We start from the raw sequence: 18743 nt of genomic DNA, 5'->3' as shown, positions 1-18743 counted from the left end.
CTATAAGAACAAATTCATCGAGTTCTTCCTTCGAAATCGGTAGCTGCTTTTTAGAGCTCTTGCCCAAACCGATAGAGGAATGTCATCCTCGATGTCAATATCGTTTGAGAATGAGCTGCTGGGACCATCTAAATTTTCTCCGGCAAGCCCAGAATGCTTAAAGCAATTCGCAATTGCTAATGACGAAAGTTGTTGCCATGCATTATTTATCATTAAAATGGCATCAAGGACGGTAATTTTCGGGTAATTTTCATCTTTGTTTTCATCCATATTGCTTTAAATTAAATTAAATTAAAAATTAAATTATTTGGCTGTATTTTTTTTTCGTCACGTCGCAATATCCGGTTGAATTGTGAAAAATTTCGTCGGTATAAGCGGCTTGTCGTTAAAAGCGAAGACGTTTTAAGCGGAGGCCCTTTCATATAAGTTTGTATGGGGACCAACCAAGCCATCGAGTTTTCGTCGTAATAACCAGACGGACGCTATAAGCGAAGTCGTTATAGCCGGATTCTACTGTACTAAAATACCCACACAATTTCATGCTTTCCAAAAAATATACTAACTGTAGCGCGTGGCGGTTACACTTTGAATTAAAAAAAAATTTGTTCAGTTTTCAAATTATTTTTATTTGAGCAAATACATAAAACTAAAGATAAAAACTTAAATAAAAAGTTTTTTTTCAAAATTGTTTTCATTGAAAAAAAATCTTTTTTCACTTTGATACCCTTTGTTCAGGTCAGGAGCTTATGTTCCCGCCCCCCGCGACTCCGAAGCGCTCCCGCTTCTTCAAAGCTCCTCAGCTCGCTCTCTCGCTCCCGCTCTTCTAGCGGATGCTTCGGCTCTGGCCGATCGTCGCATCGCTGAGCGGCCGCTCCCGCTCTCCTAGTTGTTTGATCTCCCACTCCAGCTTGTACATTATTTAATTCCTAATTAGAACTCCAATAAAGCGGATCATTATATTGAAAATAACCACGCCCCCCCGGCCTACTACTTTCTTGAGGTATTCTTTTTGGTGGTGATTTTCCCTTTACGTTGACTGCGGCGCGGGAGTGTTCTATATTAACTTTTGTGCCTATCTGGAGATATTGGAAATTGAATTTCCCCCCCTCGAGCCGAACATTTGGTCCTACAGAGCCAGATTTGTGGATTTCTGGATTTCCGGATTTTATTGGATTTTGGATTCCGGATTTTTTCTACAACTCCGCTTCACCAGCAGTTCTCGGCGTTTCTCTGCTTCCAAGATAAGTACTCCGTATTCCGTCGCCCCCCTCGCTGCCGATCTTCAGCAGTAGTCCGAACAATTAATTTCGGTCACTCTGCTGCAAGATTAATTTTCCGTGTCGACTCCAAGAGCGAGTTTTCCTGACAACGGCAGTTGAGGAATTTTCCATTTCCTATTTTCCACTTCATAAAATTGGCAAATGGTTTCAATCCGTCTCCGTTTTAAACGTCGCCATATTCTTTTCGTCCGCTTTCCTCTACATATTGGCATTTATCCGTACATCAATGTACAAAACGGTTCCTACATGAGAACACAAATTCATACATATGTCCATACATCGGCTTACATAAAAAATATTGATTTTTATGTCGCACAATAGAAAATACAAATTCCAATAAAAAGAATTTATTAACAATCAAAATACAGTCCGCTGCCTACGAATAGCTATCCAGTGCTATAATATAAATCCATATACATACTTATATTATATTTTCTCCATATGAACATATACAAATCCATTACATACAACATTTTTAAAAAATATATAAAACAAGAAAATCAAAAAAATACAATAAATAACGAATAAAATATTGCAAAAAATTTGTAAACCAGTGTCCGTATTTTTGTGCATTTCATTGTTGCGCCTTGCATAGTTCCGCTGCCGCCGCGACATATAATTTTCTACTTACATACATATGCATACACTAGAGCTTTACATCGCCGGCAGCGTAACCCAACAAACATTGTGTTGGGAAAAAGGTGTCAGGTGTTCCAATCCCACCATTCCGGTTTAATTATTTTTTCTTTACAATTAATATATTTTTTAAATTAAATAATAATTAATCAATCAATTATTGTTAAAGTTTTTTTACTCGCAATCCGCAATCCTCATAATTACGTAATCTACATCCTTCCTGCATTTATTTTAAATACGAAAATAATAAAAACTCTGCATTTCCATTCCGCAATTATTTATAAATATAAATAAATTTCGATTCTCGTCGCATTTGCTCCAATTAATATTGGCTCCACTACAAATAAATTTTCCATTCTCGTCGCATTTGCTCCAATTAATATTGATTCCACTACATATATTTTCGATTCTCGTCGCTTCTACCACAAGTAAATTTTTTCCAGTTTAGTTACTTGCAATTCTGAGATTGGTTAATTCCACCATCTACCATCTACCATTCGAATTCTACGGCATATTCTTGCAATCCATATTTGTTTCGATTTTACCGTCTCACATTGCTACTCCTTCGATTTTGTTGACGGTACTGGGAGCAAATAATTCTACCATTCGAATTCTACAGCATATTCTTGCGAACATCCTTTATTTTGAAAATTCTGCTCAATCCAGCAGCTTCATTCACCTACTTAGTTGGTCACTCCTGCCTACTCCCTAAGGAATATAAATATGTCAGAAGGACAAAGGTCAATTCCCCAAGACGCAAGTCAGAAGAGGGAGATATCCAGAGCCAACGGCCCTCTAGATGTTGCTATGCTTGAGTTTATAGCAACTAGCAACCGTCTCATCCAATTTGAAAACCAGATTTTTGCGGCATCCACTTCCAAGCCCAATTCATTCACATTAAAGATCCGTCGAGATCAGATCCAGTCCTTATGGGAAAAGGTTGAACGGGAGTATGAGACCGTTTCCAGAGCAGCTCTTCAAGAGGGAAGTAGCGGAAATCTTCCGCTACTTCAAAATAAATACGAACACTATTATGCGGTGTACGAAAGATGTGCTTCCAAGCTGAGCGAAGACATTGACCGCGTGTCCGTCTCCAATTCACAGGCAAGAGCAGCTCCGCCACCAGAGACATTCTCGAGGGGCTGCGATCTTCCGCCATGCAATACAGGAATCTTCGACGGAGATTATCTGCGCTGGCCCACATTTCGTGATCTGTTTACGGCCATGTACGTGAACAATTCCAACTTAACTCCAGTGGAAAAGCTTTTCCACTTAAAAGCCAAAACTAGCGGCGAAGCTCACGCCATCGTTACGAAGTCTCCGCTAACTAATGATGGCTTCCAATCCGCGTGGTCAGCGCTTCACGATCGTTTTGAAAACAAACGCGCGTTAGTAAACAATCAGCTTAAGAAATTATTTAACATGGCGTCCATTGAACGCGAATCCTCGGCAGCCTTGAAGGAGCTGCAAAATACAATCCAAAATTGTCTAACATCGCTGAGAATTTCCGGCCTTTCTACTGAGAATTGGGATTGCCTCCTTGTCTATTTGTGCTCCACAAAACTTCCGAAGCTGACGCTTTCATTATGGGAGCAATCCATCGAACAAAAAACCGAAATTCCTACGTGGCCGGAACTTGATTCATTCCTAACAGAGCGCTATAGAACTCTGGAAGCCATAGATTCTATCCAGCCTACTGTGACACACTTTCGTTCATCTAAACCGACAATTTCCAACCCATCGCCACGAGTACTACAATCCTTTAGTACGAGGATTCTACATACGTCCAAGATATGCGATTTGTGTTCTGCAGAGAACCATCCAGTGCGTTTGTGTCCACGCTTCCTTCAGATGACGATAGTCGATCGATCATCTTATATCCAGAAAAAGCAGTTGTGCTTAAATTGCTTTGCAAGCGGTCATCCACTCCGTAATTGCACAAGCGCCCACAATTGTCTTACTTGTCACGGTCGGCATCACACTTTGTTGCATCCAAGCGACTCATCTTCTAGTGTTCCGATTCCTCGTGATGACACCCGACAAATATCTCCACCTATCCAACGGATTTCGTCGTTCTCTACACGAGTGACCAATGCGGCCGACTCCTTCAATTACTGGGTTCCATACAACGACGGCAAAAGCAGACGTTCCCGAGGTATTTCATCCTACCAATGCCGAGTCTGTCAAGGGAACCATCCTCTTCGGAAGTGCCACCGGCTTGATGCGAAGAAACGGCTCCAGGCAGTCATCGACAGGAAATACTGCGTCAACTGCTTGGCCCACCACCATTCTGGAGGATCTTGCCGTAGTAACGACCGATGCCAGTCGTGTGGACAGGATCATCACACACTTCTACATGCCGACGACCGCTCAGCGACTCCAACACTTTCTCGAGCGAAGGACTTCTGATATTTTGCGTATCCTCGCAAGGGGGGGGAGAATGTTCAGGTCAGGAGCTTATGTTCCCGCCCCCCGCGACTCCGAAGCGCTCCCGCTTCTTCAAAGCTCCTCAGCTCGCTCTCTCGCTCCCGCTCTTCTAGCGGATGCTTCGGCTCTGGCCGATCGTCGCATCGCTGAGCGGCCGCTCCCGCTCTCCTAGTTGTTTGATCTCCCACTCCAGCTTGTACATTATTTAATTCCTAATTAGAACTCCAATAAAGCGGATCATTATATTGAAAATAACCACGCCCCCCCCGGCCTACTACTTTCTTGCGGTATTCTTTTTGGTGGTGATTTTCCCTTTCGCGATTTCGGTGATTTCTACGGTGGTTTACGTTGACTGCGGCGCGGGAGTGTTCTATATTAACTTTTGTGCCTATCTGGAGATATTGGAAATTGAATTTCCCCCCCTCGAGCCGAACACCCTTTAAGAAGGCGTATTTGTGGGCGTTACATTATGCAGTATATATGTATGTACCTTTTACAACAATTACCTGTCCAATGCCGTTTAAAATTTTCGATTACCTTATTTGGTTCAAAAGATATGATTTTTGCAACGCTAAATGAGAAAAGGCGCTACTGTGCGTCGTGGGTAAATTCAATCAGCTTTATTTGGCTGCATACATATAACATAACATAAGCATAAGACCGCGCTCCCGCCCGCTTTATTCCGCTAAGGCGAGAGCGGGAGATTGGCAGCGTTAAACAAGTTGGACTTATATTTTTGAAACAAGGCTTGCTTTTCATTCCTTAGCTACTGGAGGAAGTTGTTCCACCAAGGAACAACTGGAATACTGCGTTTGGCTGCAGCTCGGATGCATTTAGTTATTTTAGCAACTTGGTGGTCTATGGAGTAGGATTTCCACTTTTGAGGGAAGTTTGAACATTCACTCTCGAAAAGTTTTCAATTTGCAAGATCAGTTTTGTATTTTGGAAAAGGGGGGATCCGTCTGGGTTTGGATTTATTCACAACGTAATGTGAATAGGTAAGTGATGGAAGTCCATGTGGTGTTTTGGAAATGGACCTGTTTGTGAAGTGTGGAATTCGTGGGGAAATTAAAGATATGTCTACGTATGTGAGCATATTGTGGGTAGAAATGTGCGTTGTTGAGCCATCGTTAAGGGTAATCATATTGAAATCGGCTATGGCCCGCTCTAAGGCTTTGTCACGCCCATGCCGGCGAGCCCTATAGGGCTCCATGCATTAAAATCACCTAACATTAGAAGGGGACCCGTGAACTGGTTACTGATATTTAGGAATATAATTCTTTTATTCATTAAAGTAAGGATTACAAATTGTTCGACCTTATACCTTTTAACATAAATTTTTACTTATTATATCTTTTTAGGGTGGCTGGTGGTGGAAGTCCTGTGGCAGGGGATTAAATGGACTTTATTTGCATGATCCGCAAGATATAACTGCTCGTCAAGGGATTGTATGGTTTCGCTGGAGGGGCTGGGACTATACCTTAAAAAAGTCCACTATGATGATTCGACCTAAAATATCCCAACTAACGTCAATGTCTGGAAATTCTATGTAGACAATTAGCAATAATTTTATATTTTAATAACACAGACACATTAATTAAAAAAGTGTAGTGGTTGAAAGAACACATTATCCTACCACCGTTTCACGCACACAATTTTATTTAAACTAAATAATCATATTCAATTTTCGAATAGCACCTCAAGTCAAATCGGATGTCTAATACGGGACCAGATTTGCAAAATTTATGAAATATCTGATATTCCAACCCATACACTTTTTTGTGTGGCTGTGTAATTATACTACATTGTAAAATATTTAACTACGATGATTACATAAGATAAAAGCTTCTCTAAAAATAAAAATTTTAAAATGTATTTTTTTATTTTTTTGTATAAAAATTCCGTAGTGATTGGACGAGAAATTTATAAACAAAGCTGATGCTATCGACAAAAACAATTGAAAACTATAAGCGAACGTAACTGACTGTATCTATAACTCTTTAATAAGGAGGTAACTCTCCAAATTTAAAAATTTACTTTTCATTTTTTCATTAATCCGAATTCTAAACAAGAAAGGAAGCTAACTTCGGCACGCCGAAGTTTGTATACCCTTGCAGATTAGTTTTCATATTTATATTATAAATTATAATGCCGAAAACAGACACTAAACAAAGTTTCATAACAATTTACCTATACTTATTATGTTTAAAGTTTAACAGTTACAGTTTTACATTCCCAGCTTTACATTTTCTCTACATCTACCGATCGCTTATATGGCAGCTATATGATATAGTTGTCCGATTTTCATAAAATTTATTCTAAAATTCTGAAATAATAACAAAAGCTCATATCTCAGAGTAGATGAAAATACGATGAAAAACAACAAAGTTAAAATTTGTTTCCTATTACTTTTCCTATCGTTCCTATGGCAGCTATAAGATATAGTCGTCCGATTTTCATAAAATGTATACCAAAATTTTGGAATAATACCAGAAGCTCATGTGTCAAAGTAGATTAAAATACGTTGAAAAACAACGAAGTTATAATTTTTCGATTAATTTCCCGATCGTTCCTATGGCAGCTATAATATATAGTGGTCCAATTTTCATAAAATTTTTACGAAAATTCCGGAATAATATAAAATGGCTATATCTCAAATGATGGAATAATATTGAAAAACAGCCAAGTTATAATTTGTTTTCCAAAAATGTATCGAACATTTGTATGGCAGCTATATGATATAGTCGTCCGATCCGGCCCGTTCCAACATATATAGCAGTGAGAGTATATAGAAGACTATATGCAAAGTTTAATTCAGATAACATTAAAACTGAGGGACTAGTTTAGGTAGAAACGGACAGACGGACATGGCTAGATCGACTCGGCTATTGATGCTGATCGAGAATATATATACTTTATAGGGTCGGAAACGTCTCCCTCACTGCGTTGCAAACTTCTGACTGAAATTATAATACCCTGCAAGGGTATAAAAAAGGGGAAAAACAAATTATAATGAAATATGTTAAGGGAGTCTTCTCATTGGGCAACTTTTTTTTTCGATTTTTTTTTTTTTTTGCATTTATTTATAGCTTGGGATGGTGTGTATATGTCCGATTTTTAGAAATTCGAAATACTTTAGAAGATACAGCCTTTTTTGTGAAGCAAGATCTATGCAAAATGAGCTTTTTTCAAACTTCAAACGCGTTTATCTCGAAACCGCGTTTTTCGAACTGGCGGCCATGATATCTCCAGTTCAACTGAACCGATTTTCATGAAACAAAGTGGAATCGACGCAGAATTGTCACCATTTTCGGCTGACGGAACAGATTAAAAAAAAATTTTTTTTTCTATTTTTTTTTTACACTAAACTACAAAAAAAAAAACGCCCGAAATCGAATTTTTTTTTTGAATGGCCGCCATTTTGTTTTAAAAATTTAAAAAAATCTGTTCCGTCAGCCGAAAATGACATCTATTCTGATTATAACCCCGTTTTTATTTTTCATTTCGGACGCTCTGGAGACCCTGAATCGTGGCCGCCAGGACGACACCTTTTTTTTCGACCACCAAGTTTGAAGTCTCATTACTCTTTGAACAACCCTCGTATCGAGGCAAGAACAACTTTTTTAGTTACTTTGAACATTTTTGAATATAATAAATAAAAAAAGTTTTCAATTATTCTTTGCGTTTTCAAATAAGAATTTTTTTAAAAAGGGTAAAAAAAAACGGCTTTTGAATGAGAAGACCCCCTTAACAAAAATTTTTTGGGAAACTGCGACATATTCCATGAACCCTGAGACCGAGTGCTAGAAAAGATTTGGTATCCGAATGTATCGCGGGAGAAATCGTGCCCCGGTGTTACCTATTTCCGTTTCCTCCCCAGTCCTGTTCCCTGCTAGGGTGTCTGTCTTGCTAAAACCCCTTATGGCAATTGCACCAACGAAACAGTTATTTGTTAACGGGCTGGCTTTGTTTATTTCTGGCTTGTATAACATTTCGCTGTCCCAAGTCAACCATGTACAAAATTCCTTAGTGCGTTAGCTTGACCTTTGTTTTGTCTCTGATCCGGCAAGAGCTCGTTTAGTTTGGTTGGCGCCCCTGACGCAACCCGAAGATCCCTATCATCCCACTTTCGATGTGACTATCGTTATTGGGACTGTCCCACGGAATAAATCTGATTGTCCAGCCCAAAAAGTCGTCTGATTTCGCAAGACGGAAATCGAACGGCTCAATAATTTTATAATTGATAATAATTGGTCCGGGCTGGCAAAAATCCTCCATCTGAACCCTCCCCGAGGTTGGCAATGGGCACTGTATTAACCCGGATACGGGTAAAGCATCCCTGCTTGCTCCGTCCGTGGAGGAGACGTTTGCCAATAAAATGCAACGCTCAGCCGAAAGCGCCTCTATGGACGCACCGGAGAGCAAACGGCACCGCGGGCCTAAGGAGACAGAAATGGCGAAAAAGCCCAAAAAGACCGCAAAAGTCAGTGAGGTGACCAAACGACATTTGATCGTGGCACTCATTGACAGAAGCGATGAAGCCGGCAAGATGACCGAGGGGCGGTGAAAGATGGTGCATGCGCGGTTCGTTGAGATATTGTGTGCACGGATAGAGGAAGATCCCGAAGCTCCACATTTGATGGTGGTGGGTGGCTAAACGGTGTCAGAATAGTGTCAAAGTGCATGGAAGAACCGACGAGAAAGTGGCTGACGCAAGCGGTCTGCCAGTTGGAGGCGCGTGGGAGGGGGCCAAGCTGGAGGTGGTGGACCGAGAGCTAATCCCATCCATTCCAAAGGCGAAGGTACTCTCCACCATCGCAATCCAAGGGGACCGAGCGCTGAAACTGCTGCACCGTCATAATCCGGTTTTACCAACCGCGGACTGGAAGGTTCTGCCCGTTGCGACCCCATCACCCATGGAGGGGGGGGGCACAGTGCAGTCCTCCAGATAAACAAGGAGGCAGAGGACATCTTCTATCCCAGATACGGGAAGATGGCGTGGGGCATGGGTAGCTTATAGCTGCGCCTCAAAAAGCATCATCCCGGGGATAAGGATGCTCACACCTTGAAGGCAGGCGTGGTGGAGAAGGACCAAGGTCTGGAAACCATCAAGGATGTCGCCCAGGTTACGCTGGATGACTCCGACGAAGGAGTCAACCCGTCGTATAGAGGTGAGCCCCGTACCAATGCAACACAGGGTGCTGCAGCTTAACCTCCATAAGAGCAAAGTCGCGTCGGCGAAACTCCTCATAGCCATAGAGCAAGGATCCGCCGACATAGCTTTGGTATAGAAGCCATGGATCGCCTCAGGCATTGCCATCGCTGGCCTAAAGTCAGCAAATTACAATTTGTTCCATCCACCAACGGTAAGCAGAAATAGAAACGTCGTACTTGTACGGAAGGGTCTACACGCTAACCTTATGTCTCATTAAAGCACTGATGACCTGACCGTGGTGATGCTAGAGAGCGAAAAAAAGCGCCTTTTGGTAGCTTCATGCTACATGGCATATGATAGGTCGGCCCCACTAGAAGAACTCATGAGCTTGGTAGAAGCCAGCCCGAAGGACCAGCAACTGCTCGTAGGTGCAGACGCCATACGGTTCCAATATGCATTCGAACACTCTCCAACACGGCTCTGGACATATTAGAATCCGGGGAAGACATAGAAAAGCCCCTAGAGACCCTCTCCAAAGAACTGCTAGATGCGTACCACGCATCGTTCCCAATATCGGACACGAGAATGAGGACCAGGCCACCCTTGTGGAATAAGGACCTTTCACTCCGACGAAACAATATAAAAGAATTCTTCAAAATCGCCAAGCAGGCGTAAGATGATATCATCAATGAGGAATACTAAGACCTACTAAGGGACCACAAGAAGAAAATACGCAAGTCGCACAGAAACTCGTGGAAGAACTTCTTCTCCAATATAGAGACTGCCAGAAACGGCTAGACTCCGAAAGCCACTATCGAAGCAGACAACCATACAGAGTTAGTTTAAACGCGACGAAGGCCAGTGGACTGAGGGCAGCGAAGAGGTCCTAACAGCACTAACGCATACGTATTTCCCAGGATGCACTGAGATAACCGATGCAAATAAGCACCAGAACCTAGCAACTGGAGAAAAGCATAAACCAAAAGATCTAATATCCTATAGAAGAATCCACCGGGCTATAGACTCCTTTGTGGGGATAAAAGCACCAGGACTAGATGAAATATTCACTAGTGTTTAGGAGGGGGGTGGCCTGGAGAACCTCCGCAAAAGGATCCACTATAAGTTTATCCTACGAAGAAGAAAACGAAGAATTTGGGGGTCGAAAAATGATGATGGCATAGAGCGCCCGCTACATACATATATTGACTTTCGTTTTGGTACTTAGCCTAAGGACCCGCTGCCGACCGAGAAGCCCAGCTTAACAGCGCGAGAGCGGAATAATCGTGAACCAGAGCGGACTAGCCGTCCCTAAGCTCGACTAGCTGCGAGCGACGATCGGAAACACGGGAGCGTGCGATCGGGAATACCGAGGAGCGGAAAGCGGGGGAGCGTTGCTAAGCTGGGAGCGCATGAGCTTTTGGAAGCTCGGTGGGCAATGGAGGGAACAGGGGCCTCCTGACGTGAACATTCAGCCCCCCTTACAATCACTCGGGTTGCAATAAACCCGTAAAGGACGATGCACTATGGGGCGAACGACCACTTTAGGTGGCATAAACCCATTTTTTAAAAGTCATTAAACTAAATATTTTTTAACCGTAATGTATTCAAATATCATTAACCTGTTATGTTACATACCGGAAATTTTAACAGAGCGCGCCAATGTTAAGTTAACAGCTGTTAAAGTCAGCTGTTGCGTCCGCGTTACTCCAGTGATTACCGATTGTTGGTTATTCGTTGAGAAATCGTGCAAGTTTAAAGTGCCAAAAAGTGTACAAACAATTAATAAGTGTCCTACTTTTACAATGCAGTTTAATTATTGTGGTTTGTACTATGTGTTTGTGGTCGTCGATTGTTTAAATTAACTGTGGTGTCCCCATAATCTTCTGTAAGTTCTAACCCTACTAAAACTAAGAATTTGTAGTGTATTTTTATAGTTTAACTAGAGCAACAAAGTGAGTCCAGATGAGTCCACTTCTAGAACTAATTATATGTTGTAGAGTTATCTATTCTTATTATGTGTTGTTAGTAAAAAGTGCACTTTTGCGCAATTTCTCTAAAATTTAAATTTTAAGGTGATAACCTCAAAGTAAAAAACAGCGAATTGTTCGTGGAATGGAACGCAGAGACGACGATTAAAGCACAAGCGAATGCCATTTTTAATTGTTTTACAGCGTCGATACGTGGACCTTGTTCTGAGCACGATGAGAAAATATTATTAAATAAAAGCAAATGCATATCCTGGAGAATTTCTAAAAATTGGCAAATGACTAAACGGAACTTAAAACACTTCGAACGAAGTCATTCTGCGTGGCTAAGTTCAGAGACATCAGTAATTCTCACAAAATGGTCAAAACCAGTTGGACGGCCTGCATTACCCTTTACATCAACAACAAAAATAAGAGCGCAAAGAAAGGAGGTTGCAGACTTTGTTGCAAAGGGGGCAGGAAATATAAAATTTCTTATTCAAGCTGCGAGTGCGGCTGCTTGAAACCGGGCGCAGCATGATCTTGCCTATGTCTCTGCTAATGAGGCCTTAGCTCTCCTTTTGGACCAGGGCCTTACAACAGCACAATATTGAGCAATTAGGGAGCAAACCAAAAACAATTTGTTTCCATCATACAAGGAGGTAGCTGATCGGAAAAAGGATTGCCGGCCGAATGATTTGCAAATATCCGATACAAAGGCAGAGGTACCTTTACAAAATCTTCTTGACCACACAGCATCTCGGATTACATGCCTGCAAGAAGACGTTATTTTAAGCGTTATGAAAGATCAAGGCACGGAATTCCTAACTGCAGATCTTATATTTAGATATGGGTTTGATGGCAGCTCTGGGCAGTCAAACTACAAGCAAGGATACATGTCAGAGCAACCCATTACTAGCGATTCAAGTATTTTTGCTACGACTGTAACACCACTAAGACTTGTGGATGCATCCAACAACGTGTTGTGGAATAACAGGACACCACAATCAATTCGATTTTGTCATCCCTTAAAATTAGCTTTCATAAAGGAGTCGAAAGAACTCAAACTTCAAGAAAATGAATCGCTAAAAAATGAGATACTTAATTTAAAGTCATGTAAAATTCTCATAAGTCAAGGAAAAGTTTTGTACATAAAATTTCGACTATATCTAACAGTTATCGACGGAAAGGTATTAAACGCATTGACGGGAACAAACTCATCCCAAGCTTGTCCAATTTGTGGATCTAAGCCAAAGGATTTTCTGAACAATCAGAACTTTAAATGCGAAAAGTTTCTTCCAGTTTTGAGTAACCTTAACTTTGGATTAAGTCCTCTGCACTGTTGGATTCGGTTATTTGAATTCATATTGCACGCAGGCTATAAATGCCAGGTAAAAAAATTTAGAATATACAACCAAGAAGACAAGAGAATAGTTGCTAAAAGAAAAGCATACGTGCAAGCATTGTTTTGGAAACAGATGTCACTGAAAGTTGATCAACCAAAAGTTGGCGGCTTTGGCAGCACAAATGATGGAAACACCGCTCGTCGTGCTTTCAGTGACCCAACAAAATTTTCCAAAATTACAGGAATAAGCGTACAACTTATTTTAAATCTAAGGACAATTTTAATTTGCTTCTCATGTCAGCTGCCCATTAAAGTTGGAAAGTTTTAGAGCTTCTGCTATAAAACTGCGGAAATTATTATTGTTGAGTATCCTAGGCTGCCAATGACTGCAACGGTACATAAAGTGCTTATACACTCTGGTGACATTATAGAAAACACCGTGCTTCCAGTAGGTTACTTTGGAGAAGAGGGCGCCGAATCGAGAAATAAATTTTACAAATCCGATCGGCTGCACCATTCTAGAAAAAATAGTCGAAAGGATAATTTTTATGATGTATTTCAAAGAGCAATGGACACATCAGATCCTATTATTTCTTCAGTAAACCTCCAAAGAAGAGTAACAAAAAGGCTTTGCCTCCCAGAAAAGGTAACAAGATTATTAACCTGCGAGTTCAACAGCACAGAAGAATTTTACGATGGTGACCCTAAATTATTAGGATATTCATGGAATTTGGTGCTGGAAAACGAAGGCGATGACTAAGAACCATAGGTGCGAAATATAAATATATAAATTACAAAACAATTCTAGTTTCTTAAATTTCAGGTTTTAGTTGGAAACATAATTTTAACAAGCATTCTGTAGTATTTCTTAAAAAAAAATTTTGAATCAAAATAGTAAAACATCGACTTCATGTAAGAACAAGGTAAGACAACTCTGCTTTTTACTTTTTTTTACTATTTACATATTATATTTTATATTTTGTGGTGGCCAGTCACAAACCGAAAATAAAATATATGAGAAATAAGGAAATTAATTTGCAAACATTGCGAAAAAGCAAATCACATTTGAATTCGCATATGCTTACAAGCAAAACGTGGAGTATAGCGGAGAGCGTCGATAGAAGCTTATCTGGTCTGCTCTCGCATACAGCCTACCTTCATAGCGCTAATCCTTTCTCGTGTGCACCGAATGCGTGTGAAGACGGAAAAGGCGAAGAGCGACTGGAAGCACTCCGTTAGATGAAGTTTGGTAACGCTGCAATTGCGTACACTTCTCGAGTCAGAGTTCTCGCTCATTTCATTTTTGGCACTGAGAACGTTCGCATGCAAACCGCTGCTGATCGTAGAAATAATAGTGGAAAATTTTCAACCGCGTGGTCGAAAATATCAAAGTGTTCTCTGGCCAAAGGAAAAGGAGTTCACCAGTGCAGAAGGAGTTTCGAAGAAAAAAACCCGCACAAGGGGTAAATATTTCTGTGAAAAGTGCAAATGAAAAGGCAGTGTTTAAGTGCATATTTTTGTGTAGGAAAGAGACGGAAGATACGTCGGCCGGCAACTTCAGCGCCAGAGCGGCGGCATTACGCCAGTTCTCGGGTGTTGGTCACCGGCTGGTGGACCGTTTTGGCCAAGATCGGCGCAACAACTGCCGTATTCTTTTGGACGTGCCGCGTGTTGATTGCCACGTTTTGAGGTTGGAATCGACCTGCGCGTGAGCACACCCAACACCAATCGGATGTAACCTCAAATTTTGAGCGACACTTCGGCCGCGACAACCGTGTGCCACATGGAGGTTCGGATTTAACCTTAATCCGACCTGCCGTTCCCAATCAGCCAATCCATCCCAGGCGTGGTGTCGGAGTACCCATGCGGGTTAGGCTACCCTAAGGAACGCGAGGAGGAGGAGAAGGAGCTACGAGCTCCTGCAGAAGCAACAACGATCGGTTGACCGTTGGTTTTGCTGCCGTAATTAGGAGGAAAAGACAAATGTGAGGCGACGCTAAAAACCCTTCGTATTCGGTGAATTGATCAGGAGACCTGGAGGAGAATGCCGCAAGGAGGCATCGCCATGTGCAGAGCTGCAGCCAATCAACGTTGACGTGTGCTGCAGATCATTTTCTTTGTTTAGGGATTTAAAGCCAATGTGCTAATTTGTGGATTTAATTCTTTGATAGTTGCGTATGCAATATACTTTTTGTATTCAAGTAATGTAATTTTAGAGTCGTTTGATCAAGCAACACAAAAATAATATTTGTCAGAAGTTAACACCATTTTTGATTAAATCTAGCACAGCGTCTTCGATGGGCCCACCGAACCTGCTTCAACCGGATTTGTGAGTAAGTGAGATCTCTCCTTATAAAAACATATTGATTTCTGAAGCTCCACATTTTATGGTGGTGGGTGGCTAAACGGTGTCAGAATAGTGTCAAAGTGCATGGAAGAACCGACGAGAAAGTGGCTGACGCAAGCGGTCTGCCAGTTGGAGGCGCGTGGGAGGGGGCCAAGCTGGAGGTGGTGGACCGAGAGCTAATCCCATCCATTCCAAAGGCGAAGGTACTCTCCACCATCGCAATCCAAGGGGACCGAGCGCTGAAACTGCTGCACCGTCATAATCCGGTTTTACCAACCGCGGACTGGAAGGTTCTGCCCGTTGCGACCCCATCACCCATGGAGGGGGGGGGCACAGTGCAGTCCTCCAGATAAACAAGGAGGCAGAGGACATCTTCTATCCCAGATACGGGAAGATGGCGTGGGGCATGGGTAGCTTATAGCTGCGCCTCAAAAAGCATCATCCCGGGGATAAGGATGCTCACACCTTGAAGGCAGGCGTGGTGGAGAAGGACCAAGGTCTGGAAACCATCAAGGATGTCGCCCAGGTTACGCTGGATGACTCCGACGAAGGAGTCAACCCGTCGTATAGAGGTGAGCCCCATACCAATGCAACACAGGGTGCTGCAGCTTAACCTCCATAAGAGCAAAGTCGCGTCGGCGAAACTCCTCATAGCCATAGAGCAAGGATCCGCCGACATAGCTTTGGTATAGAAGCCATGGATCGCCTCAGGCATTGCCATCGCTGGCCTAAAGTCAGCAAATTACAATTTGTTCCATCCACCAACGGTAAGCAGAAATAGAAACGTCGTACTTGTACGGAAGGGTCTACACGCTAACCTTATGTCTCATTAAAGCACTGATGACCTGACCGTGGTGATGCTAGAGAGCGAAAAAAAGCGCCTTTTGGTAGCTTCATGCTACATGGCATATGATAGGTCGGCCCCACTAGAAGAACTCATGAGCTTGGTAGAAGCCAGCCCGAAGGACCAGCAACTGCTCGTAGGTGCAGACGCCATACGGTTCCAATATGCATTCGAACACTCTCCAACACGGCTCTGGGCATATTAGAATCCGGGGAAGACATAGAAAAGCCCCTAGAGACCCTCTCCAAAGAACTGCTAGATGCGTACCACGCATCATTCCCAATATCGGACACGAGAATGAGGACCAGGCCACCCTTGTGGAATAAGGACCTTTCACTCCGACGAAACAATATAAAAGAATTCTTCAAAATCGCCAAGCAGGCGTAAGATGATATCATCAATGAGGAATACTAAGACCTACTAAGGGACCACAAGAAGAAAATACGCAAGTCGCACAGAAACTCGTGGAAGAACGTCTTCTCCAATATAGAGACTGCCAGAAACGGCTAGACTCCGAAAGCCACTATCGAAGCAGACAACCATACAGAGTTAGTTCAAACGCGACGAAGGCCAGTGGACTGAGGGCAGCGAAGAGGTCCTAACAGCACTAACCCATACGTATTTCCCAGGATGCACTGAGATAACCGATGCAAATAAGCACCAGAACCTAGCAACTGGAGAAAAGCATAAACCAAAAGATCTAATATCCTATAGAAGAATCCACCGGGCTATAGACTCCTTTGTGGGGATAAAAGCACCAGGACTAGATGAAATATTCACTAGTGTTTAGGAGGGGGGTGGCCTGGAGAACCTCCGCAAAAGGATCCACTATAAGTTTATCCTACGAAGAAGAAAACGAAGAATTTGGGGGTCGAAAAATGATGATGGCATAGAGCGCCCGCTACATACATATATTGACTTTCGTTTTGGTACTTAGCCTAAGGACCCGCTGCCGACCGAGAAGCCCAGCTTAACAGCGCGAGAGCGGAATAATCGTGAACCAGAGCGGACTAGCCGTCCCTAAGCTCGACTAGCTGCGAGCGACGATCGGAAACACGGGAGCGTGCGATCGGGAATACCGAGGAGCGGAAAGCGGGGGAGCGTTGCTAAGCTGGGAGCGCATGAGCTTTTGGAAGCTCGGTGGGCAATGGAGGGAACAGGGGCCTCCTGACGTGAACATTCAGCCCCCCTTACAATCACTCGGGTTGCAATAAACCCGTAAAGGACGATGCACTATGGGGCGAACGACCACTTTAGGTGGCATAAACCCATTTTTTAAAAGTCATTAAACTAAATATTTTTTAACCGTAATGTATTCAAATATCATTAACCTGTTATGTTACATACCGGAAATTTTAACAGAGCGCGCCAATGTTAAGTTAACAGCTGTTAAAGTCAGCTGTTGCGTCCGCGTTACTCCAGTGATTACCGATTGTTGGTTAATCGTTGAGAAATCGTGCAAGTTTAAAGTGCCAAAAAGTGTACAAACAATTAATAAGTGTCCTACTTTTACAATGCAGTTTAATTATTGTGGTTTGTACTATGTGTTTGTGGTCGTCGATTGTTTAAATTAACTGTGGTGTCCCCATAATCTTCTGTAAGTTCTAACCCTACTAAAACTAAGAATTTGTAGTGTATTTTTATAGTTTAACTAGAGCAACAAAGTGAGTCCAGATGAGTCCACTTCTAGAACTAATTATATGTTGTAGAGTTATCTATTCTTATTATGTGTTGTTAGTATAAAAGTGCACTTTTGCGCAATTTCTCTAAAATTTAAATTTTAAGGTGATAACCTCAAAGTAAAAAACAGCGAATTGTTCGTGGAATGGAACGCAGAGACGACGATTAAAGCACAAGCGAATGCCATTTTTAATTGTTTTACAGCGTCGATACGTGGACCTTGTTCTGAGCACGATGAGAAAATATTATTAAATAAAAGCAAATGCATATCCTGGAGAATTTCTAAAAATTGGCAAAAGACTAAACGAGAGACATCAGTAATTCTCACAAAATGGTCAAAACCAGTTGGACGGCCTGCATTACCCTTTACATCAACAACAAAAATAAGAGCGCAAAGAAAGGAGGTTGCAGACTTTGTTGCAAAGGGGGCAGGAAATATAAAATTTCTTATTCAAGCTGCGAGTGCGGCTGCTTGAAACCGGGCGCAGCATGATCTTGCCTATGTCTCTGCTAATGAGGCCTTAGCTCTCCTTTTGGACCAGGGCCTTACAACAGCACAATATTGAGCAATTAGGGAGCAAACCAAAAACAATTTGTTTCCATCATACAAGGAGGTAGCTGATCGGAAAAAGGATTGCCGGCCGAATGATTTGCAAATATCCGATACAAAGGCAGAGGTACCTTTACAAAATCTTCTTGACCACACAGCATCTCGGATTACATGCCTGCAAGAAGACGTTATTTTAAGCGTTATGAAAGATCAAGGCACGGAATTCCTAACTGCAGATTTTATATTTAGATATGGGTTTGATGGCAGCTCTGGGCAGTCAAACTACAAGCAAGGATACATGTCAGAGCAACCCATTACTAGCGATTCAAGTATTTTTGCTACGACTGTAACACCACTAAGACTTGTGGATGCATCCAACAACGTGTTGTGGAATAACAGGACACCACAATCAATTCGATTTTGTCGTCCCTTAAAATTAGCTTTCATAAAGGAGTCGAAAGAACTCATACTTCAAGAAAATGAATCGCTAAAAAATGAGATACTTAATTTAAAGT

General features: G+C 42.1%; 1 protein-coding gene across 2 annotated transcripts in view; it reads left to right on the top strand.

Annotated features, from left to right (window-relative positions):
• The window catches only part of LOC108076447 (fibrinogen-like protein 1), a 181548-nt gene extending 175366 nt beyond the window's left edge, over window positions 1-6182 (top strand). Inside the window, exon 7 of one of the 2 annotated variants that reach the window (XM_041776515.2) lies at window positions 5705-6182. In XM_041776515.2, the coding sequence (XP_041632449.1) occupies window positions 5705-5896 (192 nt within the window). In that variant the 3' untranslated portion in view covers window positions 5897-6182. The remainder of the gene's footprint in view (window positions 1-5704) is intronic. The other variant, XM_041776518.2, reaches the window with a different exon arrangement.
• Window positions 6183-18743: the final 12561 nt, after the last annotated feature.

Source organism: Drosophila kikkawai, chromosome 2L, assembly GCF_030179895.1.
Source record: "Drosophila kikkawai strain 14028-0561.14 chromosome 2L, DkikHiC1v2, whole genome shotgun sequence".
In the NCBI taxonomy this organism is placed as follows: Eukaryota; Metazoa; Arthropoda; class Insecta; order Diptera; family Drosophilidae; genus Drosophila; species Drosophila kikkawai.
The sequence above is the reverse complement of the archived record's forward strand: the minus strand, read 5'-3'. Positions and strand labels throughout refer to the sequence as shown.